The 25947-nt window shown below is 41.0% G+C and overlaps 1 protein-coding gene across 1 annotated transcript; it reads right to left on the bottom strand.

The window, feature by feature from the left end:
- Window positions 1-153: 153 nt before the first annotated feature.
- Window positions 154-25034, bottom strand: LOC127618135 (ninein-like). The gene is made up of 25 exons (XM_052090421.1): window positions 24849-25034; window positions 23253-23340; window positions 18442-18611; window positions 15732-15777; window positions 15468-15640; window positions 15161-15304; window positions 14924-15082; window positions 14698-14834; window positions 13833-13973; window positions 13374-13548; window positions 12833-12943; window positions 12465-12554; window positions 12235-12361; window positions 12034-12125; window positions 10776-11776; window positions 7011-7109; window positions 6859-6910; window positions 6496-6627; window positions 6288-6371; window positions 6043-6189; window positions 5797-5964; window positions 5589-5714; window positions 4013-4108; window positions 1978-2091; window positions 154-1832 (listed from the first exon to the last, which is right to left on the bottom strand). Exons 1-25 carry the CDS (start codon window positions 25029-25031, stop codon window positions 1617-1619), a joined length of 4071 nt encoding a protein of 1356 aa, XP_051946381.1. The 5' UTR covers window positions 25032-25034; the 3' UTR covers window positions 154-1616.
- Window positions 25035-25947: the final 913 nt, after the last annotated feature.

Raw genomic sequence — 25947 nt, 5'->3', positions numbered from 1 at the left:
TGATTTTGTGTTTGTACAGCTGAGTGTTAATAAACACTTTAATTTAAAGTCTTTTCAACCACAAACAGTGGTAAAGCACTTTTTACTTCACCTAAGGTACTAAAAACACAAGGACACATTTCAAAGGAATTTCAAAATGTTTGAATGCCTGTATTCTCTGTATGCTTTCTCCAAAGTATCCAAACTCGTAAACAGAGCACTATGGTAATAGACAACTGAAATGAAACTGCATAACCAGTCAATTTCCCCTCTAATGCACAAATTATAGTTTAGTTACCATGAGTTTCTTTCACTCCACATAAATATTTTTATAGGCTCCCTATTATTCATATTCACAGTGCTCATAATACATGATTACAGCATATAAATGTACATAAAATAAATAAACAGTACAAGGTCTTGCTGAAACTGAAGCAACATTACGAAAAAATGTGAACCAAAAGTTCCTTAATACTGAAGTAAAAGTGTTTATAACATATTCCCACCTAAATAAAATGCACTAGAACAAACAAAAATTAACAGAACAAATAGAGTGACATTGGCCATTTAAAAATATTTGTATTACATCCCAGATGTGCATGACTTCCTTTCTTCTGCTGAACACAAATTAAGATTTTTAGCAGAATATCTCAGCTCTGTAGGTCCATGGAAGTGAATGATGGCCAGAACTTTGTAGCCCCAAAAAGCACAGAGGCAGCAAAAAAGTAATCCATAAGACTCCAGTGGTTAAATTCATGTCTTCGAAAGTGATATACTGTAGGTGTGGTTCAGAAAGTCATTTTTTACGATAAATTCTTCCTTCACAGAAGGTGGCGATGTATGTGAAGACTGTAAATCAGCAAAAACAAAAGAATGTGGAAGTGAAAGTGGAGATTAAGAGTAAAACATTTGTTTATTATTATTGATTTATTTCCCTCCCACACCTATCAGATCACTTGTGAAAATATGGATTTTACCAATGTAGTCTTATGGATTACTTTTATGCTGCCTTTATATGCTTTTTCACATTCATAATTCTGGACAAGATTCAGTTGCATTGTATGGACCTACAGAGCTGAGATATTCTTCTAAAAATCATTTGTGTTCTGCAGAATAAAAAGTCATATACATCTGGGATAGCATGAGGGTGAAATGAGTGAATTTATAATTTTTGGGTAAACTATCCCTTTAAACACCTCTATAAATTCCTAATCAATTAATAAATTATAAAAGCAAATAAACATTTAGCTGGACTTTCAGGGATGGTTCACCCAGAGATGAAAATGAGTGTGAATGAGATTTGAGAGATAGGGCAGAGGGGAAGATTTTCAGCAAATAAATACAATTTCTGTCCATTCTTTACACAAATATACTGTATGGCTTCAGAAGAATTCAAATATAGTGCAAAGCACAGATCAAATGGACTGCTTTTATGGAGTTTTTTGTTGTTGTTGTTTTTGTCCTTTTTGGGTGAAACATTCCTTTAATGTTTACATTTATGCATTTGGCAGACGCTTTTATCCAAAGCAACTTACAGAGCCCTTATTACAGGGACAATCCCCCCGGAGCAACCTGGAGTTGCGCACAGTTGAAGAAGTTCAGTACGCGAGTTTGTTCAATTATAAAACTGTGTCAAATCAGGAGCGTGTAAAGTGGTAGGACGTAGAGGTCAACGGAGAAGGACCCAGGTCACGGACAATCTTGTTGAGGCTGGAAATTTTCTCTTCCAGGAGGAAGTTCTTTTTCTCTGCTACTTTCTGCCGCTGCTCTGTCTTCTCCAGGGCCTTGAGCAGTTGAGCGTTCTCCACATACAGGTCTTTAATTAACACGTCAGATTCACTGTTCCTAGTCAACTACAGAGTCAGAGAGAACAGAGCGGTTAAACTGGAAATTGGATTCGGCCAGCTGACAAAGAATAAAATCGATCTTCAAACAGTATCTAAATAAACAGACCACAGTCTGACTAGGGCAGTGGAGGGAGTTTGTGTGTTTATGTACCTGCTCTTTCAGCTGAGTGACTTTCTCCTGTAGCAATAGTTTGAGGTTTCTGAGCATGAGCTCCACCTCTCTCAATCTCTCCTCCATCTGTAACAGCATCCCCTCCCGCTCGTCCTGCAAGTCATACAGAGCAATGGTCAGCAGTCATGACACAGATTAAGATTGTCAGTTGGTCTGATCCTCCTGTTATAGCCATACTAGTATAAACTGCTCTCAGAATGATGTAATTAACCCTGAAGTAATCATGCATGTTCTTTCATTCTCCTTTAACCAATTCACTCCCTAAAACAGATTGTACAATACCAGTTTGGACACAGACACACTTTACTGAATGTATTTTTTTTATTCATATTGAAATATTTTTTATTTAAAGGCTTATGCTTAAATGCTTGACATCGTTTTGTAGATCAATATTAATTGTTCCCAAGGATGAATTTCTTTACAAATCCAAAACTGCAAATTGCAAAAATACAAATATTTTTATTAGATGGATGATAAAGAAGGAAACGATCATCATGTTATGTATTTATTTTGTTGGTCACTATATAATTGAAATACTTTAGGGAAGACATTTTCAGATATATTTGTATTATTTTATTGCTTTAATGACTTCTAAAATATATATATAAAAAAAGGAAGAGTATTTTGACTGGCAGTGTATATGCGAAATGAAGAAATTTTAAGTAAAGCATTTAATAATATTAATAAAAAAAAACAACTAAAATGCACTACACAAAATATTTACCCAATTACTTTATTTGGTTTTATATATAAAATCAACACATTCACATAAAAAAGGAACACAGGTCATTTAAACCTAAGTATAACATTACGCAAGTAATTAAATTAACAATAAATAATAAAATCAATAAATAAAAACTATTCATTTATTATAAATAATAATTCATGATGTAAAAAACCTTTTCAGTAAAAACAGAGTTAGATAAAGTGATGGACTAAGAGGTAACGTTTACAAATAAAAATGCATTTACAAAAATTAAAAGAAGCTACAACTGGATTTAGCCCGGAACAATCATTCAAAACAGGTTAGGAGCTATGTTATTGTGCTAAAACTGATCCTATAACAGAGAAAACTTTAGAAACACAATTCTGCTTCTTCACACAACACTGAAATACCTTCAGATTTTAGTACAAATGCATAATCATAAATTGTACTGCCCTCAATGCATCTGTTGCAAGGCTTTTAGAGGCTATTAAAATCTTGGCCAACTGTATATCCCACCTTGCAGAAACCCGAGGCAGGATCTGTACCACAGAGAAAGCGCAAAGCACAGCCGAGAGGCTGTGCAGCTCATTGTAACTATGAGGCAGCTTTAGGTCACTACAACACCCCGGCTGAGAAACTACATGCTAACTCAAGCAGATGACCTTGACCTCAACATGACCTGAGAATTGACCCGCAGCTCAAAAAGAAAAGAAAAAAATATCGGGCAGGAAGGGTTCAGTGATTGAAGGACACAGGGTAAAGGTCAGTGTTCAAAGAGGAGGAGATGTCACTGGTTGTGACAGCTCTTACACCTGCAGAGGAAACATATACATGCAGCACAACATACAACACTACATCTGTGAAAGAACACGCCAGCACAGATACACAGCATAGCATGCACAAATCCTGCAGAAATGCACTGTACCACACAAAAGGCACTCACACAAACAACCATGAATACACATAATCATTTGCACACACGTTGAAGGAAGACTACATACAACACCATATATATCAACGATATATAGGGGGCGCTCTAACCCAGCTGCTACACAGAACAGGTGCTACACCAAGTGCTTCATAAAGAGTGTGAACATAAGTGATTTCTTGCAAGATAGAACCTCCTCACAGGTATATTTTCTAGTTCAGAGCAAAACAGACACACCAGATGACCCCAATTCACCAAAGCAAACTTGAACCTAAAACTAAATATTCCCCAGCGAGTGTGCCAGCATATACACTGAAAACATCTACACTGATCCAGAGTGAGATCCTGTGCAGGCTGGAATAGTGTTTTGTGTGTGTTACCTTCATGTTGAAGTTGGGGCCATCACTATTGTGCTGTCTTCTCTGTTCCCCTGGCAACTGTAGTGGAGATGAGGGCAAGACTGCAGCCAGCTGAGCCTGAAGGAACAGACAATCTGTTTGTTATAAGCAAGCCAAAAGGAATCTGGAGACTTTTTTCCCACACTGTTGTGGAAAATCTGTGGAATTATACAGGAGAAATTACTACTTATGATATCTAAAAACATCATCAGATTAGCTAAAACACAGCGACTTTAACACGAACACTAACCTTCGCAAGTCATTTACTTTTAAATTACAGTAAGTCATTTAGCAGATGCTTTCATCCAAGAGAAAGAGACAAGAAAATTATTTTAATTATTAAAAAATAAATCCTTACCTTTTACGAGGGTTAATTGAACAGCTTCATTTATTATAACCAGAGATTATTTATCAAACTTCTATTTAAAAGAATGGGAGAAATTGGAATACCCAACAGTCAACGGATGTAGAAAGCAATTCCCGCCTTAAAGGTCAATGAGCCAACTTTTAGATACAGACATCATCTGTCAATCAAATCGAGAAGGAGCATGCACTTTATCTATACAAGCCAGGGGGAAAATATATTTTTTAGCATAATCTGAGGTAAAGCAGCACAATTTATGATACCAGTGTTGTCAGATTTTACTGCTGATTTGAAATATGTTCTTTGATCTTGACCATCCGTTTGGGTATTTTGGTATTTTCCAATTCAAGTAGATAGGAGCTGCACTTGTAATGCTGCTTGTTTAAAAATAGCTGCTTGAGAGGGGCCTGGATAGCTCAGCGAGTAAAGATGTTGACTAACACCCCTGGAGTCACGAGTTAGAATCTAGGTTGTGCTGAGTGACCAAATTGGCCCAGTTGTTAGGGAGGGTAGAGTCACGTTGTGTTAACCCCCTTGTGGTCACTATAATGTGGTTCTCGCTCTTTGCGGAGCACGTGGTGAGTTGTGCTTGGATGTCTACATCAATCCGTGCATCTTATCACGTGGCTTGAGTGCGTTACCACAGAGACATAGCAAGTGTGGAGGCTTCACACTATTCTCCGTGGTAACGCACTCAATAAGCCACGTGATAAGATGCACGGATTGACGGTAGCAGATGCGGAAACAACTGAGATTCGTCCTCCGCAACCCGGATTGAGGTGAGTCACGTCGCCACCACGAGGACTTTGGGCATTCCAAATCGGGAGGAAAAGGGGATAATTTTTTATTTGTTTTTAAATAGCTGCTCGAGAGTGTTCCAAATATGTCAGCCAAGTGACCCGACTTGCCTAAATAGACTTTGTTATAACAGGAGCAATCATTCCCGAGCTCTCCGCTGAGGAAATTATTGTGAGCATCTAAACTATGAAACATTTTCATCGCCTCTTGTGTAGACGCTCAGTATCAACAACATATCAGGATAAGTCACTTCAGGTAAACGTCTGACATTATTTGAAGAAAATATGTTAACTCAGAGCCCTATTTAAAGGGTCTGTTAATGGTAACGGAAGTGCTGCAAGAAAACTTGCGTTCAAACTCTTTGTTATTGTTTACATGCTTGAAATGGTCTGTAACCTTGTTCTGTGTTGACAGCAGCTGTGTGTGAAGAGCCTCCATTTCACGTTTCAAGACTGATTTTTCTTGATCTGCGCTTTTCACCAACCCTCTCTGTTTCATACTCAATGCCTCAAGCTGACGGATCTGAGAAAGATAATCATAATTAACATCAAATGCTCACATATTACAGGCACTAGGGAGATATCTAGAATACACCTTTTCTGACCTGCTCCTTTGCTGTTTGGAGCTCTGAGCTAATTTCACTCATCTGTTGCTTGAGTTGCTGGTTCTTCTCTCTTAGTGAGGCATGCTCTGCCTCCATCAGCCCTGAAAGCTCCGCCCACAAACGCCTCCCCTGCTGCTGACCAGCAGACACAACGGAGACCTCCAACAACTGATATGGAGAGGGAGAAAGAGATGTTTAAGTGCCTGAATCAAACTGCAATGACAAGCGCTTGTCCTCGATACTCACCTTGTCATTAGCAGATTGCATTTGTTTGTGTAGTGAAATCACTTCCTGTTTGAAGGCATCTCTTTCTTGTTGTGTGATGCGTAGGTCAGATTTAAGATGAGCGTTCTGCTGAGTGAGCATCTGTAAAGATGAGTCCAGTGACATCACCTGGAGTAGACCAGAAAACAGCAGTCATTGGTAGCTGAGTTAAGGTTAAAGAGTGTTTGTGTACATGTATCTTTTGGTCTTTGCATGTATGTTTGTACCTTTTCTATGCACCGATGCAGTTCAGCTCTAAGCAGTTCCTTCTCTGATCTGGATACAAAATCCTCCCAATCAAACAGCTGGAACTGAGCATGTACACGTATGTATGTATAGACAAAGATCGAGAGGAATAGGATGAATAATATTAATGTTTTTGCCTCTTAAACTCTTCAGCATATTACTATGAAACTTAAACCCTTATAATCATACCCCATTCATTTCATTGGCTGGGCTGTGACGCATCACTTCCTGGCCTGTATGTCGAAACAAATGCTCTGAAGTATGTTGTAATAAAACATTCTCTTCTTCCAGCTGCTGTCCGAGACGGCGTGGCTCTGAGAGCTAAAGAAAAAGACACTAAGCTTGCGTGTATGTGTGTGCCTCATTAGACAAGGTTTTTATTTGACATTACAGACCACAATGTTTTAATTGATGAATACATTTAAACACTTTTGTACTCATTCACTAAAAAAAAAGAAAGATGGAAACTTGATTTGTACAGAATCATAGCTTTACATGATCCTCATCCATAAAAGAAAGTTTACATTTCTGGGTAGTGGGACTAAATATCACCTGTCTACGGAACGTTTGTGCTGTTCTTTTCCCCTGCTTGATGTGCTGAAGTCTGGGGAGAGAGATGTTTCATGTTATACAACAGCTGTTAGACAGGACAGCTAAAAACTAAGCAAAAAAAAAAAAAAAGAACAGCAGCGAATGTGTCTTACCTCAAGTTCTCCTGGTTCTCTCTCAGGTCCTCCTCTCTCACGTTCGAGATCTTGTGCTTCAGAATGAGGTTTTCCTTAGCCAGACGACATACTTCACTCCTAAACACAGAATACACAGTAAATCTACTGGGTCTAACCTGGAACTCCATTGCATAATACAATGGCTGTCAAGGCTGTCAATACGTATTGATGGTTTACAACACACAATTCTTAAGACCTATTCACACCTTTTTCACTTTTACAGTTCAAAAAAAAATAAAAACAAATCATTACTATGAACTCGTTTAGGCAGATGGACACCTTCATACACATCCATGCAAGGTGCTAGCCTGCCATTGGGAGCAACTTGGGGTTCAGTGTCTTGCCCAAGGACACTTCAACATGTGGAGTCGTGTGGGCCGGGATTCTAGCCACCAACCCTGCGATTAGTGGCCGACCTGCTCTACCAACTGAGCCACAGCCGCCCCATGGTCACATTGTTCCATCAAATTGGTGAACAGGCCATCAGTCTGTTAACTTATAAGAGGCTCCACAGATATTTGCATTGATAAGCATGTATATAAATAGAGTAAGCAAGGGTTGCGTAAAAACAGGTATACAAAAGCTACAAAAAGCAATATAGACATCTCTGTCACAAAATTCTGATACACTGGTAAGTTCTGATTGTGGGATGCATTAATGATGGTGGGTGAGGTTCTAGCACAGCAAGGGGGCAGGGTCTGAAGGAGGCATTCACACAGAAGTGACTGTGAGAAGCAGGGAGCAAATAGGACAGGTGAAGTAGGGATTCTCTATTACTGAAGCAGGACACACTGAACCATCACACGGTACCTCTGGTCTTGCAATTGTTGATAGATCCTGAGAGATTTACCCTGCAGATCAGAAAGACCTCTGTGCAGTCGTAAGTTCTGCTTCTCAAACTCCATGCAGAAGAATTCCAGCTCTGCAACAATGGTGATCTTCTCCTTTAGGTGTGAGTTGATCTCAAGCAATGAGTTGTTTGAAGAATCTGAAGAGTCCTCATTCCGCTTCTCGAGTTCCTGCAGCAGTATCTTCAGTTTGGAATTCTCTTCCCTCAGCCATGCAGTCTCTATGAGGAGCGAGGCCTGCTGCTTGTGGAAGGCCCATCCAATCTTGCTCTCAAGATTCCTGATTCTGCTCTCCAGGTTTCTGTTGTGCTCCACAAGCTGCAAGTTCTCACAGATGCTCTGCTGATCCTCATCTTTGATATTTGGTAGCACCTATTGATGTGTAATATTCAGCTCTCTCTTCAGGTCCTGCAGATCAGGGCTCTTCAATTGGGACCTGGTGCATTCTGCAGTTCTGCAGTACTGCATCACCATCTCTTGAATATCCATGATCTCCTGCATGCACAGATCTCTTGTATCAGCCACATTCTCTCGCTCTGGGTCAACTCCAGTTAGTTCATACACCGCATCTGCCAAAGCCCTGATTTGATTCTTAAGACTCGCGATGCTGACAGCATACTTTCGTTCATCTGTAGTGTTATGTTCATCTGGTTTGTGGCTGTTTGTGGTCTGGGTGTTATCTGTGCCTGGAAATCCATGGTGCTGCAAGCTCTCCTGATAAAAGGCAGCTTCAGCTTCTGCTAAGATATGAGCTTCTACGACAACAGGTACATTAACTACATATGTACCATCGATGTCTTCTGTAATCTCTACATGCTCTGGGGTCTTATTCTTTTTGTCACCAATGTCTTCTGTTGAAATGGTCATTTTTGGACACACCAGCTCCCTTGCTCGCTCTAAGGCACCATCACAGATTTCTGTGCAATTCAAAATATCACCATGGGTCATCTCTGAAAAGTCAGCACACCCTGCACCTTGCATATTCCAAAATTGTGCCCTCTCAAACTCTACTGTGGTCTTGTCTTCAGTGTTTTCTAGCTCTGTAAAATCAGCGCCAGAAACAGTACAATCAGTTTGAGCAATTGTGCTTTTGCTCTCAGCATTCTGAAAGTCTTTTCTGAAAATCACATCATCAGAATGCTCCTTGCGCATTCCTGTTCTACCAACATTCTCCTTAGTTGACAGCTCTATGCTGCATGTAAGTTTAGTCATTACCTCAACTTTATTACTGGGAAGAACAGAACTTTTTGTTCCAAAGCTGGTAGATTCTACATCGGCAATGTCTATTTTTACCAGAGCTTCATCCTTTGCAGAATAAATAGCGGAAGTAGCAAATTCTGTAACTCCAACCTCTGGTTTCTCTTGTAGCTGTGTACTGACATCAAGCTCTGAATCCACAATACCCACTTCCTCTTCATCAAATCTGGCCTCATCACTCTCATTAGTGTCTGAGTGTTCTCCTATCTCTTTTTGTGTATGATTTGGTCTGTATGCTGCTCTGTGTACACTTCTAATGGACTTTGGACCAGCTTCTTTAGTGCTTCCTGTGGAAGTTTCTTGAATGGGTTCACCAAAGGGTACTAAAGTGGATTCTCTGCTAGTTTCTTCACAGCAATTTCTGTTGGGCTCTGCAGAGATTTCCACAGTGGACTCTACACATGGTTCTCCATAGGGTTCTGTACAAGGTTCTCCAATGGTTCCTGTCAACAACAACATAATTTCCTCCAACTGCAACACTCTCAATTGAAGTGTGTCTCTCTCAGCAAGCAGAGCCACTCTATCCTTATCCATTGCCATCACCGTGGAGAAGCTCTCCTTTAGTTTAACCTCCAAATCTTTGGCTTCTTGATGGTTTCTGCCTTGCAGTTCCATGCTCTCAGTTAGACTCTTCTGTAGCTCCGCCCTCTCCTGGAAAAAGTCCTCCACAGCATGCTGAAGCATCATCTCCAGCACAGTTGCTTTGTGCTCAGCTTGTGACAGCAGAAGGACTTTGGCCTCCATGCTTTCCTGCAGGTGGTTGTGAAGCTCATTGATTTGCTGGCTAAGCTCAATCTCTTTGGTCCGAGCAGCACTGATGAAAGTCTCCAGCACGGCCTGAAGCTGCTGGTTCTTGTCTGTCAAAGCTTTAATATCTTGTACATGTGCAAGTTCAAGGCGCTGACACTCCTTTTTGTTCTCACTTTCTAGGTTCAGGACCTCCTTCAACAGCTTCCGTTGCTGTTCTGTACAGTCTGCAGCATGCTTTTTGGCAAGTGCTGCAATCTCACTTTGGTAGTGCTCTTCCAGTTTACATACATCCACATAAAAACGCTGTGACACCGCCTCCTGGACACCACAGAAACGAGCCTCCACCTTTATGAGTCGCTGAGAGAATTGTTTCTCCAGCTCTCTCCTGTGCGTGACCAATCAACAACGACAGCTTCTAACATTAACTGAAAGAAATACTCACCAATGCATATGGAACATTTAAAAATAGTAGAGATGAAGAATATATGTTTCACAATGACAGGTCAGTGATAAGTGGTAAACTCAAAAGTACATTGGCTAGAAATATTTAAGAAACCTGACATCCCTTGCATCTGCTGTCTTTGCCAGATTTTGCTACCTTTATATGAACCAAATTTCCCAAAGATAGAAAAACATACTTTCTAGAAATACCTAAATTGTCTATCCATTTTAAAGACCTAGCTCAAAGTATCCACAAGAGATTCAGCTTCGTAAAGAGACTAAATGAATCTTATTTTACATGTAAACATGGCATCTGTTTAGGATAAGGTTAGTTTATAGTAAGTCTAATTAGCCTAATGTTAAAAACAATTTAGTTTTCAGTCTCAAGATTCAGAAGTCAGTTGGAGATCCACACCATGATATATAAACAAATGTATGCGTATCTTACCTCTCTTCTGCAATGTCAGTGCTCAATTTATCCAGAAGGCCACTGAGTCTCTCTCTCTCTTTGCTATGTTTGGCGCTCAGCTCCTGCATGGCCTCACTGTGTGCCTCTTTCATCCGTTTTTGCTCTTCATTCAGCACCTGCTGCCACCTCAACTCTTGTTCTTCTTTCTCTGCTTGCAGCTGCTCTCTTTCCAGCTTTAAATAGGCTTGCAGTACCTCCTCACTTTCTTTCTCTAGCTGAGCCCTCTCTCTACCCCAGTGCTCCATCATCATGCTCTCAGTCTCCTCCTGCTGTGCACAGAAGCGTCCCCTCTCCTCCTCTAAATGCTGCATAAGAACAGCACGATGCTTCTCCTCTAATGAAGCACGCTCCTCATCCCACTGCTGCCTGAGCCTCATCTCGCTCTCTTTCCTCTCCTCTATTACAGCCTGCAGCGCCGCCTTACTGACCTCCTCCAACTCCTGCCTCTCCCGTTCCCACTCCTCCCTGAGCCTCCTTTCCATCTCAAAACACTCTTGTTCTGTTTTCTGCTGCACCTCTTCAAACTGAGCACTTAGAACCTCCTCATGGCTCCTCTGCAACTGCTCCTGTGCTTGTTTCCAGTGCTCAGTAAGCCTCATCTCCCATTTTTCCCTCTCTTCCTGCAGTCTTTCTCTCTGCTCCTGTAGACTTGCCTCTAGCACCTTCTGGTGCTTCAATTCTATCAGGCTGATCTCCTCTCCATGCGCTCTGCTCTGCTCCTCATAAGCAGTCTGTTTCTCCTCCAGAACTCCCACCTGCTCCTTCAGCTGCTCTGCACGGCTCCTGGCGTCCTGCGCCATCTGTGTGAAAGAGCTGAGCTCATGCTGGTGGAGAGTGTGGAGGGCAGACAATTCCTGCTCCAGCTTGTTTGCTCGTTCTAGCTCTCTTGCCATCTCCTCCCTCAAAATCTGCACCTCTTTTTGGTGCTGCAGGGAAAGACAATTCCTTTCCTCTTCTGAGCTGCGTTGTTCTTCTTGTATCTACAGAGGGGTCAGAGTTTTATTAACATTGTATTCCAACTTAAGACTGATCTGAATGTAAATACAGTGACAATGCTGGACATGTTGGACATTCTTGTATAATTAGGAAAGACATGAAAATCCAGCAGACTTCAATATTTACCATAACCTTTGTAAGGTTGATCTTTCTACATTGTTTTGTTTTCCTTTAGAAGGACTGCAGCTTTAAATCTTAATTTTTTTTTTAGTTGCTGTACATGTTTGTTTCTGTAGCTTACCATAGCCTGAATGTTTTCTATCTCTCTTTGGTGCTGCTCCAGTAACATCTCTGTCTCTAAACTCATGTTTAATATATGTCGCTCCTGAGAACCTAAACATGGACAACAAAACAGCACCTGAAGACATGCTGCAGAAGATGCACCACAACATAAAGCACCTTATTAATATCATCATTGTGTGTGTGGGCATTAATATGTTACCTGGGTCTGGGCTTTTTCTAGCCAGTTCATCAGACAAACTCTGTCCTGGACGGGTTGTGGGGGTGCTGCCTAAAGTTTGATATTCCTCCAACTGAGCTTCCAACTCATCTATATGATCCTGCAACTCCTACAATATACACAGGCAGTAATGGATGTTAGATTCAGTAGTAGAGTGAGACACACATGAAAAAAATATGGAGAAAAAAAACAGAATCGGGGTGGTTGCTAACCCTGCACTGCTCCTCATAGTACTCTCGTAGCTGTCTCATACGGTCCTCTTGCTGGTAGAACTCCGCGCTGACTGGATCCAAATCACCAAACTACATTCAAATATACACACAATTTGTTTTATATAACAAACACTGCAAAACATACAATACCATGTCAGTTAAGCTTTATAACCACAGACATACTGTGTAAACCTCTGATCAGATTTGTCTATAATTATTTCGTAAGAGCTGAATGTGTGACATCAGCATGGATGTGAGTGTCTGTGCCAATGACAAAGTTGAATATGCCTGGGTTGATATCAGTATTCATTTATGAATATTTCTCCTTATATCTGCACTGACTTGGGTGTCTGTACTGATGTCAGTACCCGCTCTTTCAAAACACTGTCCAGGTTTTTCTGTAGTTTGTTAATCTGGTTTTCAGCCTTCACCAGTTTTTCTGTGCTCTCGAGAAGTTCGGTTTCCAGACGGCAATTCTCCTCACACACACACACACACACACACACACACACACACACACACACACAGTTATCAGACAAAAACTTTTATGATACATGTTAACATTCTAGCCACACAATTAACTAACACAGAAAAATGGTAATGCGACAGGTTTCAGGAATAACATACAACACATGCTGATCACAAACACTTGTAAAATGAGTAAAATACAGCATTTAACATACTTTAAACTTAAACTTTAATGTTTAATGGGTTCTTTTTCAAAGCTCCAAAAAATTATTCAGGAACACAGATTGAAGACAACTGAAGCCTTGATCTGAAGAATTAAAATGATCTAAAAGCATGTAGCAGGTAAATTGCCATTTATGGTGCAGAAACTGTGAAAGCAGGAGGTGTAAGCCACCTCTGCATTGCAACTAATCATATTTTTCAGTGCAAAAAGATGATTACTTTAATATTGAGTGTAAGGTGTTCTCGTAGGATGTTTTCATCTTCTCTCATCTTGCCAATTTCCTTTTCCAGCTCTTCTCGTTGCTGACTGGCATGCTGCTGCACAAGCTCCACCTCTTTACTTCGCTCCATCCTCAGAGCATTCATACTATCTTTATATTCCTTCTCCAACTTTCTGTACGTATTTGCATGCATGAGCACAAACACATGCACATGACACTCATTTGAATACACATGCATACACACATGCGTAGACAATGGCAGCACAATTGCGACAAAAATAATAATTGCTGATTATTTCCCTTGATATTTTAATTTTGATTACCGGTATTACATTTGACATTAAAATATTGGTTTATGGTGGATCAACTGCAAGGCACATCCAAAACAAATATGGCTCATATGGGTAAATTAAATAAATAAGGAAAAAGGTGTAGCTAATTAAAAGTGAAAGGTTACCTGAGATTGAGTTCATTATTGCGCTCAATAGCAGCATGGTGGTCATCCACTTCAGACGCCAGCTGAGATTTGAGCTTCTCTGCTTTGTCAAGATCGGAACGAATTCTCTCCTTCTCACGTCTTTCCAGGTCAACACACTCACTAATTCACAAAGAATGATGACATTAGCAGCAAACCAGAGCTCTGGCAGTTGTAGAATGATCTAGAGTAAGTGAGAATAATGAGTGATGTGGAGTGCGTAAAAACAATAAACTGAAGTGATCAGAATTGAGTCAGAATAAGGACCTGGATCTGGAGTGAGTCGGAATAATGAGCTGGAATGATCAAGGGTAAGTCGGAACAATGAGCTGGACTGATCTAGAGTGTGTCGAACTATGAGCTGGAGTGAGTTCGGATAATGAGCTGGAGTAATCTGGGGTTTGTCTGAATAATGAGCTGGAGTTATCTGGAGTGAGTAAGAATAATGTGCTGCACTGATCTGGAGTGAGTTTAAATAATGAGCTGGAGTGATATGAAGTGTGTCCAAATAATGAGCTGGAGTGATCAAGAGTAAGTCGGAATAATGAGCTGGAATAATCTAGAATGTGTTGGCAATTATGAGCTGGAGTGATCTTGAGTGAGTCTGAATAATGAGCTGGAGTGATCTGGAGTGTGTCGGAATTATGATCTGGAGTGTGTCAGAATAATGATCTGGAATGATCAAGAGTAAGTTGAAATATTGAGCTGGAGTGACCTGGAGTGAGTCGGAATAATAAGATGGAGTGAGTTGGGAGTATTGTTGGAGCTGAAATTGAAGTGCTCTAGATAAATCTGGACTGATCTTGATTGAGATGGCGTGAGCTCGAGGTCAGAAGCATTGACTCACAGCAAATGTCTGATTTCTGCCTTAAAGCTCACTAGGGCCGCCTGGTGGATTGAGTTCTTTGAGCTCAGCAGTTCATTCTCTATAGCAACAGTCAGCTCAGACAAATTCACATTACCTTCCAGATTAAAATCCAGAGCCTAAAGACAGACACAAAACAAAATGTATTAAAATATCACAGATTAAATGTTGAGTTTTTTTAGATTCTCTGTGAATTTGTGTGTGTCACCTGCAGGATCTCAGAGCTGTTGTCGACTCCCTCTTCCATCCACCTGTAGAGCAGAGTTTCAGTGGGAGCGTAACCTGATCCATCATCCAAAACTGAAAAAAGCTGCAGACCGATTGTACTGCTCAAGGCACATGAGATTCTGCGGCCTGACTCATCAAACTTGAAAGAGAGAGAAAAAGAGGTTATACAAATATATTTAGTCATATTTAGTGTGCAGCCTATTTGTGTGTGGATTACCTGAGTGGAGTGGAGTCTCTTTAATTGTCTGTAGGGAGTAGATGCTGATGGTGTGGGTGGTTTACTGCGGTTTATAATGTATGACACAAACTCCTGCACATCCATCATGCTTTCATCAACACACTGGAACACATCCTCGCCCACCTGAAAACATACAAACACATACAAAAGAACTATGTTAATTTAAGAATGTAACCAAACATTCGAAGGGACCAATCTTAGTGACTGAATAAATCAATAATGATTGACAAATTTTCTGAATATTGGGGGATGTGTCATCCTTCTCAATGTCATCCTGCGTGTGTACCTCTATGCCAGTACGCTGGCAGACTGTGTGTAGCTGCTGGAGTGTGGCCATGCCGTTCATTGGTAGAGAGAGTTCACGACATGCATTCTGCAAATGCTCCTCCAAGTCACAGAGTGGCACTGCATTGTAACGTGGTGTGCTGGGTTCATCAGGGTTCCAAAGGTGCATCTGACCTGCACACACACAAACAAATACAGGTGGAAATCTCAGGCAATAAAGATAAATAGTTTGGGGGTCTTAAGTGTACCTTAAGTATGAACTTACCTTCTGCCTCAAACTCTTCAGAAATGCTCAAATCAGCATTCCAGCGCTAACACAAACACACAAAAATATACATTGTGAAAATCAAATCATCCAGCAGGGGCAGTAATGAGCAAAAGTGAGACAAAGGCTCACAGGTCCACAAAGAGCTGTGCTACACTGACATGAGCAGAGAAGACACTTTACTCATATAGAGGTGCTATCACTGTAGGTTGCTAAGTGGCTGAAATGTTGGTCGTAGTGGCTGTTCCTGCTGCTGAATGGTTGGCAGCACAACTGCCCATAGCTTTTGAAAACTCTGAAGGGGAAAGCATAAGCAGGTCATAAACCATCATACTCTATCATGAACAAGATGAACAATCTATTGCTGCATGAATCAAACTGACAAATTCTGACAATTTGTGATATGGTTTTCCATGCATAACAAATCATTCAGAACAGTGAAATTGCTCATGTTGACTAAAGTCTTCACAAGCGATAGATCACTTTATGCCAATGTCTTCACTCATATTGTTAGCTGCCGCATTGAATCACAGCACACTGGCATTAAATTAAACGTTTCAAACTTTTCCAACTTTAGTGAAATGCATTAAATTCTACTTTTAGTGGCTAGACATGCTCACATTGTCAGCGGTTGTTGTCGCTCATGTCACCGGTCATAGCCAAGTCCCTGCAAGTCATGTGTGTATGTGTGAAAGTCAATTAGCTCAAACTAGACTCTTGCGTTTCAGCTTATGCAAAGTCAACAATAAGTAATCCATTTGTAGGTTGATTTTACCTAAGTGTAACACTGTGGTGCAAAAATCTACATTGTTTACGCTGCCCATCCAGCCAGACACAGCATTTGGGAGGGAACTCTTTGGGAGTTTTCTGGAATTTATTTGACAGTGATGATATTTGCAATTTCGTTTGGTGACGCTACAGTCACAGAAATTACACGCTTCACTTTTACAGTACACGCTACCTATAATACCCAATAAATTCAAGAAAAATATTAATGAAACAGTCAGTCCCCATTCTTTGTAACTTCATGGAAATAAACACTTCTCTTTGTATTCAACAGAAGAAAGGCATTAATACTTGGAATGAAAAGGGTGAGTAAATGAGAATTTTAATTTTTGGGTGACAAATTCAACCTATGTGCTTGAATGTAACACTAGCCAGACGGCCATAAAACTAAAAGCCACTCAATCAACTATTTCCTTGTTGTTTTGGGCAGGAGTGCGTGTATGTGTGTGTTGATAAGTGGACATTGAATTTCCACAGCGAATTTCTGGGGGAGCAGGGAGCAGATGGTGTATACGAGCAATGGAATTCAGGGGTGGGCAGAGGTCATTGTTCATCAATGGAGTCCCCCCCCCACACACACACACACACATACACACATACACACATCTGCTGTTGAAGAGCTGGAGGATTCTTCTCACATCAGACTTTCAGAGTGAGCTCTGCATAGCAGTGTTTGTGTTAATGTGCACCTGCTGGAGAGCGTGGCAGAGTCAAAAGCTCATAAGCATACATGAATTCTATAAAAAAATATTTTCATCACAAGCACTAATTGGCCAATGGGGTGAGCGCTTTAAAGCCAGTGGGATGTTTCTTTTGCGACTCTGAAACCTCATTAACTCAGTGACACACTTGGAGCAGAGAGCAAACACACTTGCACACACTTGGATTGTGTGTTTCTGCTCTCTAAAGTCAGCAGAGTTCATCTTGTCATGTTTAGGGTTTGCATTGTTTCTGAAGGAAAAATTAGTTTCAGCCTTCAGTATTATCTGTTTGTTCAAATACCAATGATTCCACCAATGCCAGCAAAAGAGAAGAATGTGCCTTAATCTTCGCATTTACACACCGATCAGCCATAACATTAAAACCACCTGCCTAATATTGTTGAGGTCCCCCTCATGACACCAAAACAGCACCAACCCACATCTCAGAATAGCTTTCTGAGATGCTTTTCTTCTCATCCCAATTGTACAGATTGGTTTTCCGACTTACCGTAGAATTTGTCAGCTCGAACCAGTCTGGCCATTCTCTGTTGACCTCTCTCATCAACAAGGCCTTTCCGTCCACACAACTGCCACTCATTGGATGTTTTTTGCATCATTGTGAATAAATACTAAATATTGTTGTTTGTGAAAATCCCAGGAGATCAGCAGTTACAGAAATACTGTACCCGCCTGGCACCAACAATCATGCCACAGTCAAAATCGGAGATACATTTTTTTCTACATTCTGATGGTTGATGTGAAGATTAACTGAAGCTCCAGACCCGTATCTGCATGATTTTATGCACTGCTGCCACATGATTGGCTGATAAGATAATCGCATGGATGATTGCTGTAGCCAGATGGGCTGGTTTGAGTATTTCTGTAACTGCTGATCTCCTGGGATTTTCACACACAACAGTCTCTAGAATTTACTACAAATGATGCCAAAAACAAAAAAACATCTAGTGAGGGGTTGTTCCGCAGAGGAAATGCCTCATGATGAGAGAGGTCAACAGAGAATGTCCAGACTGGTTTGAACTGACAAAGTCTACCGTAACTCAGATAAATGTGCTGTACAATTGTGGTGAGAAGAATAGCATCTGAGAAAGCTATTCTGAAATGTGAGTTGGTGCGGTGTTGGTGGCACGAGGGGACCTACACAATATTAGGCAGGTGGTTTTAATGTTGTGGCTAATCGGTGTATGAGTGTGCACGTTTGTTACCTCATGTTTCCTGGGTACAGTCCTGTCATCAGTCTCTTGAGCATCATCCTTTTCCTCCTCATCTTCAGCCTGTGTGTGTGGATCTGTGTGTGTGTGTATGAACTCTGGAGCAGAGCGGCGGCCATAACGTTTACTGCCCTTCACAAAGCGTGGCTGGACTTCTGGGGAATCTAAGGCAGAGTTTAATGGACTTTGATTACTGTATCTGTCTATCTATAATATACTGTCCAAGGGCTATATAACTGTATACCTAATATAATTCTACTGTATATTGATTTTTCTTTTTTTTTTTACACGCAAAATAAAAATACATTCTCCTAAATAAAATCTAATAAGGCCTCAGAAAACAAGACTATAATTATTCTGTTTACACTTTTTACTTACCAAAAAAAACAAACAAAAAAAAAACACACACATCACTGACTCACTGACTAAAATTAAAGTATTCAAAATAAAAAACTCCAAAGTAAATTAAAAACATGGGCCAGACAAGCATAAGTTTTTTTTTCTTCAAATTTACGTTTTTGACACTGTTTTATTTTTTTTTAATCGTGGAGTTTTTGCATCAAATATTAGCGGACGCTGTAGTTGGATACACTGTCAATCCACCAATAGCTGAATATAAAAGAGAAAAACAACATTATTGTAGGTAGACTTCGTCCATCCTGCATGTTTACACCGGCTTACACAAACAATAACTATGTTCTGTGTATGTTGTGTAAGTCATGAATCACTAAGCAATATTTTCAGCAGAAATATATGTGTTTATAATAAAGTGTTGGAACATATGTGACAGTTATGGGCACCTTCAAATCAAATCATATAATGGATAGGCTATAAATGGTAGAATCATCTACATCGCCTTTTACCATGATGATTTAGATAAATCGCTTATTATTGCTTTGTTCTGCGACGTGTTTCAAATGTACTTGCATTTATAGCAAACATTTTGGAAGTGAAGCGTTCATTTTGACAAACAGCGATATTATTTAATTTTGCTGCTCTGCTCAGCGTGTATCGCTAGATGGCGCCACGTGCTCACAGCGCTGAATGACGTCATTATTTTAAACTGAGCTTTATGCTTCTTGCACTCCCTCAAGATTCAGTACACTTGACATTGCATCATGAAGCTGATGCTAATGGAGATTGTCCTTCCTCATGACCTAGTTGAAACCTTTCTGCAATAATGCCAGGATTGGCTATGGTATTTAAGCCCCGGGCTTTTAGGCGCAAAACTGTCCGGTATAAAAGCGGGCGCACAAACACCATTCCTCAGAAATGTCTTCCTTCAAGACAGCGATTCATCTATTGTCTAGAAGTCTTCTGCTACTTCGCCATTGACATGCATTAGTCAGCGGGCAGGATCTTCATGGCTACATGAAGACTCTTTGCTCCCCTGCAGTGTTCCAGCAAACAGTTACTCCGCCTCGCCGCATTGATGGTGAACGGGCCGCTTTAGCATCCAAACTCCCCGCAGTGCTTCGGCAGGAGTTTTGTATCCTTTTAAGTTATTGTTGATATTGTTATATATATAACATATATATATTATGCACACACACACACACACACACACACACACACACACACACACACACTATTCCGTAAGTGTTCTTTATGCGAGGGACACATACCACCATCAGATCTGCATGAGAGCTTCATTCGCTGTCTGGGTTGCACCCACGTAGAGACAGCTCTCACTGTGAGGGTATGAGTCTCAAAACACTTCGCTCATGAATCGCCCTCGTTCTGCCTCCCGGCCCTCGTTCAGCCTCCCGGCCCTCCTATCTGCCTCCCGAGGGATCACACAAGGAGGCACGGTGGGGCCACGAGGTCAAGCAGGATAAATTTGAGGTAGACCTCGTGCCGGCACACGCCCCACGAGCCCCTCAATCTCTGTATACTCTATGTGCGGATACAGTATGTGTGTGACAAGCTTCTGCAACATTGGACAACCTTGTCATGTTCGGTGGTGCTTATGCTGGGGATGATGATGTTATGTCTCTCACTGCATCTGGTAGGTGGTCAATGGAGGACATTGCCGCCCCCTTCCCCCAGCGAGGGCGAGGAGCGTGCAGGTGCCACTGACAAGGAGATGCTTTGTGTGCTTTCAAGGGTGGTCGACGAGCTCGGTCTCAAGTGGTCTCCTCCAGAAGAACCTGAAAAATCCCGCCTTGATGAATGGTTGTTGCAGTCCGGACACTGTCAAGGGACCACATCTGCAGATCTGCCCCGTTCTTCCCGGAAGTTCATAACAAACTGACAAAATCTTGGCGTGTGCCATATTTAGCTCACTCACAAAGCGCACACCTATGTTTGGGCACACCTATGTTTGGGCAGTTTCTCCCATTCTTCTTTGCAGGTCCTCTCAAGCTCCATCAGGTTGGATGGGGAGCGTCGGTGCACAGCCATTTTCAGATCTCTCCAGAGATATTCAATCAGGTTCAAGTCTGGCTCTGGCTGGGCCACTCAAGGACATTCACAGAGTTGTCCCATAGTCACTCCTTTGTTATCTTGGCTGTGTGCTTCGAGTCGTTGTCCTGTTGGAAGATGAACCTTTGCCCCAGTCTGACGTCCAGAGCGCTCTGGAGCAGGTTTTCATCAAGGATGTCTCTGTACATTGCTGCATTCATCTTTCCCTCAATCCTGACTTGTCTCCCAGTTCCTGCCGCTGAAAAACATTCCCACAGCATGATGCTGCCACCACCATGCTTCACTGTAGGGATGGTATTGGCCAGGTGATGAGTGGTGCCTGGATTCCTCAAGACATGACGCTTGCCATTCAGGCCATAGAGTTCAATCTTTGTTTCATCAGACCAGATAATTTTGTTTCTCATGGTCTGAGAGTCATTCAGGTGCCTTTTGACAAACACCAGGTGGGCTGTCATGTGCGTTTTACTGAGGAGTGGCTTCCGTCTGGCCACTCTAAAATATAGGCCCGATAGGTGGAGTGCTGCAGAGATGGGTGTTCTTCTAGAAGGTTCTCCTCTCTCCACAGAGAAATGCTGTAGCTCTGTCAGCGTGACCATTGGGTTCTTGGTCACCTCCCTAACTAAGGCCCTTCTCCCCTGATTGCTCAGCGGCCAGCTCTAGGAAGAGTCCTGGTGGTTCCAAACTTCTTCCATTTACGGATGATGGAGGCCACTGTGCTCATTGGGACCTTCAATGCTGCAGACATTTTTAGGTACCCTTCCCCAGATCTGTGCCTCGATACAACCCTGTCTCGGAGGTCTACAGACAATTCCTTGGACTTCATGGCTTGGTTTGTGCTCTGACACGCACTGTTAACTGTGGGACCTTATATAGACAGGTGTGTGCATTTCCAAATCATGTCCAATTAACTGAATTTACCACAGGCGGACTCCAAACAAGTTGTGGAAACATCTCAAGAATGATCAGTGGAAACAGGATGCACCTGAGCTCAATTTTGAGTGTCATGGCAAAGGCTGTGAATACTTAATTATTTCTTCGTTTTTTTCTTTTTGATAAATTTGCAAAGATTGCATACAAACTTGTCACGTTGTCATTATGGGGGTATTGTTTGTAGAATTTTGAGGAAAATAATTAATTTAATCAATTTTGGAATAAGGCTGTAACATAACAAAATGTGGTAAAAGTGAAGCGCTGTGAATACTTTCCAGATGCACTGTACAAGGTATGTTACTCCATGGATCGATTTCTAAATAACTATTACAATTGTAGCTCATGCGTTACCCCTGTTGTTATTTCAGTGAGCTCCACGTGACAGGGCTTAAATAAGAGAGAGTTGCAGTGAGTTAGTCATTTCTGTCACCCCTCCATTCTTAAAAGGCAAGCATGGCATACCTTTGACTGAAGAGAGGGACATCGTGTTTATATGTTATATTAGGATTTCTAAATGCAAAGCAGCCCTGTTTGATCGCCTGCAGTACAAACGCATTTGAGACGGATTGCAATCCGATTGCTCAAACCAATTCAGGAGGGGGTTTCAGAAGCATTCCAGATGAAACTGGTCAAGTGTAAATGCATCTGGCTGTTCAAGCCACATATGTAAACTTTGCTCCGGCCAAAGAGTGCTGCATCAGCATAGGGAAAATGTTAAATGTTAACATCCGTTACCATATATTTGCATAGGGCACACATCATGTAGTATAAAATAAAAAAATAAAAGGATCCATATTGTAGGAAATACAGGTCTTTTCCCCCACATTTATTTGATGCAGATTGCTGATGAAACTGAACACAGTTCATGCTTAAGCGCAAGATGCGACTTACCTACGAGAAGCCCAGAGGGGAAAACACACAGCACTCCCATACACAGACACACACGCACTGGGAAAAGTCACTTGGAATCGAATAATAAATCCCATCTTTTAAATTCACTTCCTGGACTTAGCATAATCACTGAAGTGAACTGTTCAATTTGCATATAGTGCTGGAATTTAAGATCGGATTGATGTGGTCAAGTGTAAATGGAATCCGCTTTTTCAATCTGATAGCAAATATGATCAGTAAAAACACATGAAGTGGCCAAGTGTAAATAGGCCCTTCAATTGGGCAACACATTCAAGCACATTAATTAGACAAAATATCATGTTACAGTTTTACAACGTGACTTTTTGTTCAATTAGCTTTTGTAAGAAAAGTTGTCTCATGAAAAGACAGTGGCAGACACTCAAAAGGATGATAATAGAATAGAGCAGTTCTTTATTTATTGAAACAAGATCAGCACTGGGTCTTGCTTGTTCATGGTTCAACACTTTCCTTTCTTTACCAGTCTAGTCCTTTAACCACTTGGCTACACTATGATGCTGATTAATAGATTGATGTTGTACCTGGTCGTTCAGGACATTCCTGTGGATCATTTGTATTTGTGCTCGATAACACAAGAATCAGCACATCTTTAAACTGCTCAAAATCAACCTGAAAAACAACAACAACAAAGTAGTCATCACTGCTCTTTCCTTCCACTTCTATACAAAAAAGGCTAGAGAGTATTCTACAGATGATAACCAAAATACTTTTTTGTTTTATTACTTTAAAGGATCAGTTCAATCAAAAAAATGACAGTTAAAGTCAGAAGCTTACATACAATTGTAATGAATTTTAAGTCATTACAAAAAAAAATTTAACCACTCCACAGATTTCATATTAGCAAACTATAGTTTTGGCAAATTGTTTAGGACATCTAAATGCATGACTCAAGTAATTTTTCCCACAATTGTTTACTGACAGATTGTTTCACTTTTAATTGACTATCTCACAATTCCAGTGGGTCAGAAATGTACATACACTTAGTTAACTGTGCCTTTAAGCAGCTTGGAAAATTCCAGAAAATGATGTCAAGCCTTTAGACAATTAGATTCTGATTGGCTAATTGGAGTCAATTGGAGGTGTACCTGTGGATGTATTTTAAGGCCTACCTTCAAACTCAGTGCCTCTTTGCTTGACATCATGGGAAAATCAAAAGAAATCAGCTAAGACTTCAGAAAAAATTTTGCCCCCACAAGTCTGGTCCATCCTTGGGAGCAATTTCCAAATGTCTTAAGGTACCATGTTCATCTGTACAAAAAATAGATGCAAGTATAAATACCATGGGACCATGCAGCCATCATATTGCTTAGGGACGAGATGCATTCTGTCTCCTAAAGATGAACGTATTTTGGCCAACGTTGTGTCTGGAGGAAAAAGGGTGAGGCTTGCAAGCCAAAGAACACCATCCCAACCTTGAAGCATGGGGATGGCAGCATCATGTTGTAGGGGTGCTTTGCTGCAGGAGGGACTGGTGCACTTCACAAAATAGATGGTATCATGAGGAAGGAAAATTATGTGAATATATTGAAGCAATATCTCAAGACATCAGCCAGGAAGTTAAAGATTCCAAATGGACAATGACCTCCAAATGTCTCCAAAGTTGTGGCAAAATGGATTAAGGACAACAAAGTCAAGGAATTGGAGTGGCCATCATAAAGCCCTGAACTCAATCCAATAGAAAATTTGTGGGCAGAACTGAAAAAGCATGTGTGAGGAAGGAGGCCTTCAAACCTGAGTTACACCAGTTCTGTCTGGGGGAATGGGCCAAAATTCCAGCAACTTATTGTAAGAAGCTTGTGGAAGGCTACCCAAAATGTTTGACCCATATTAAACAATTTAAACGCAATGCTATCAAATACCAACACAGTGTATGTAAACTTCTGACTCACTGGGAATGTGATGAATGAAATAAAAGCTGAAATAAATAATTTTCTCTATTATTCTGACATTTCACATTCTTAATATAAAGTAGTGATCCCAACTGACCTAAGACCTTTCTATAATTAATTGTCAGGAATTGTGAAAAACAGTTTAAATATATTTGGCTAAGGTGTATTTAAACTTCTAACTTCAACTGTAATAAACGAGAGGGAGTGTGTGTGTGTGTGGTCTCTCACCTGTGCACTGAGCTGGTCCTGCAGCAGTGTGCGTACGAGTGTGTTCAGTGTGTTCTCCTCCAGTTGAAGGGCGTGACAGAGATCGGTTAGTTCCTCTGGACACAGACAGCCTAAACCTCTGCTGTCAAAACTCTCAAAAACATTTTTCAATCGTTCCTCATACTCATCCCTCGCTCCATCCATCAGCCTTTCCTATTGGAAGACACAAAGTGCGTTACACCTTCCATTCCTACAGATTTTGGCTGTTTGGGTGTATTGCTAAGCTTCACACTCACAACAACTCAAATTCCTTGTTGTTGAAAAGACAAAGGCAGTTGGAAGAAAGAGCCACCAAAAAAAAAGACAAGAACAACTATGAGCTCTAAAGCAAGTGCTCCACATGCACACACACACTTGTCACTTCTGCCAGAGAGGCTGTATTGCAGTAGGCCATTAAATCACTATAGGTTTTATAACCAGAGAGCTCTATACTGTATATGGGCTTTTCACACGGTTTACTAGGGCTGGGTGATATGGACAAATTTTCACAATACATTTTATTTTTTCATATCTTTCAATATACATTTCATACCATTAATGGAAGAGGAATGGATTTCACATGTTTGTTACACCTCAACCACATTCTTTGTTTACAAGCAGACTCCACAAGATAAGCAACCTTTTAATTTGAAGTTCAAGTTCATATTCAGTTTAGGATTTAATGCATGATCTCTTTCGTCTTCAGCAGACGTTTGTATCCACTGACTGACTTTGTTGTGATGCTCCACAGGTTCATTAGGTGGTGGTATTGCACCATAAGCTGGCAATAAACTGCCAATAAACATCACATGAAGAATTACTTTCTTGCCTGTGTCAACAAGCGGACTGTAACAGGGTAAGGAATGGGCAAGGAGGAGGCGGGAACTGGCTAAACAGTCAACGTAAAGTTTAATGATAAATCCCAAAATAAAACAAATGCAGACACAGATGCAACGCACCCACGTGCGACTCTCTCTCGAACTGGTTCCTCCGGCTCGTCTTTATCCCCCTCCCGGCTGATTAGCCTGATCCTCAGTCTCTCTGGAATTAGCATAATTACTGAAGTGAACTGTTCTATTTG

This window comes from Xyrauchen texanus, chromosome 24 (genome assembly GCF_025860055.1).
Source record: "Xyrauchen texanus isolate HMW12.3.18 chromosome 24, RBS_HiC_50CHRs, whole genome shotgun sequence".
NCBI classification, from domain to species: Eukaryota; Metazoa; Chordata; class Actinopteri; order Cypriniformes; family Catostomidae; genus Xyrauchen; species Xyrauchen texanus.
The sequence above is the reverse complement of the archived record's forward strand: the minus strand, read 5'-3'. Positions and strand labels throughout refer to the sequence as shown.

Coding starts and splice junctions, on each gene's coding strand:
- LOC127618135 (XM_052090421.1), bottom strand. CDS start 25,031: ATGGATGGAGCGAGGGATGAGTATGAGGAACGATTGAAAAATGTTTTT. Junction 6,372..6,495: donor CAGCCAATGAAATGAATGGG/GTATGATTATAA, acceptor GTACATGCTCAG/TTCCAGCTGTTTGATTGGGA. Junction 2,092..4,012: donor GCCCCAACTTCAACATGAAG/GTAACACACACA, acceptor TATGACTTGCAG/GACGAGCGGGAGGGGATGCT.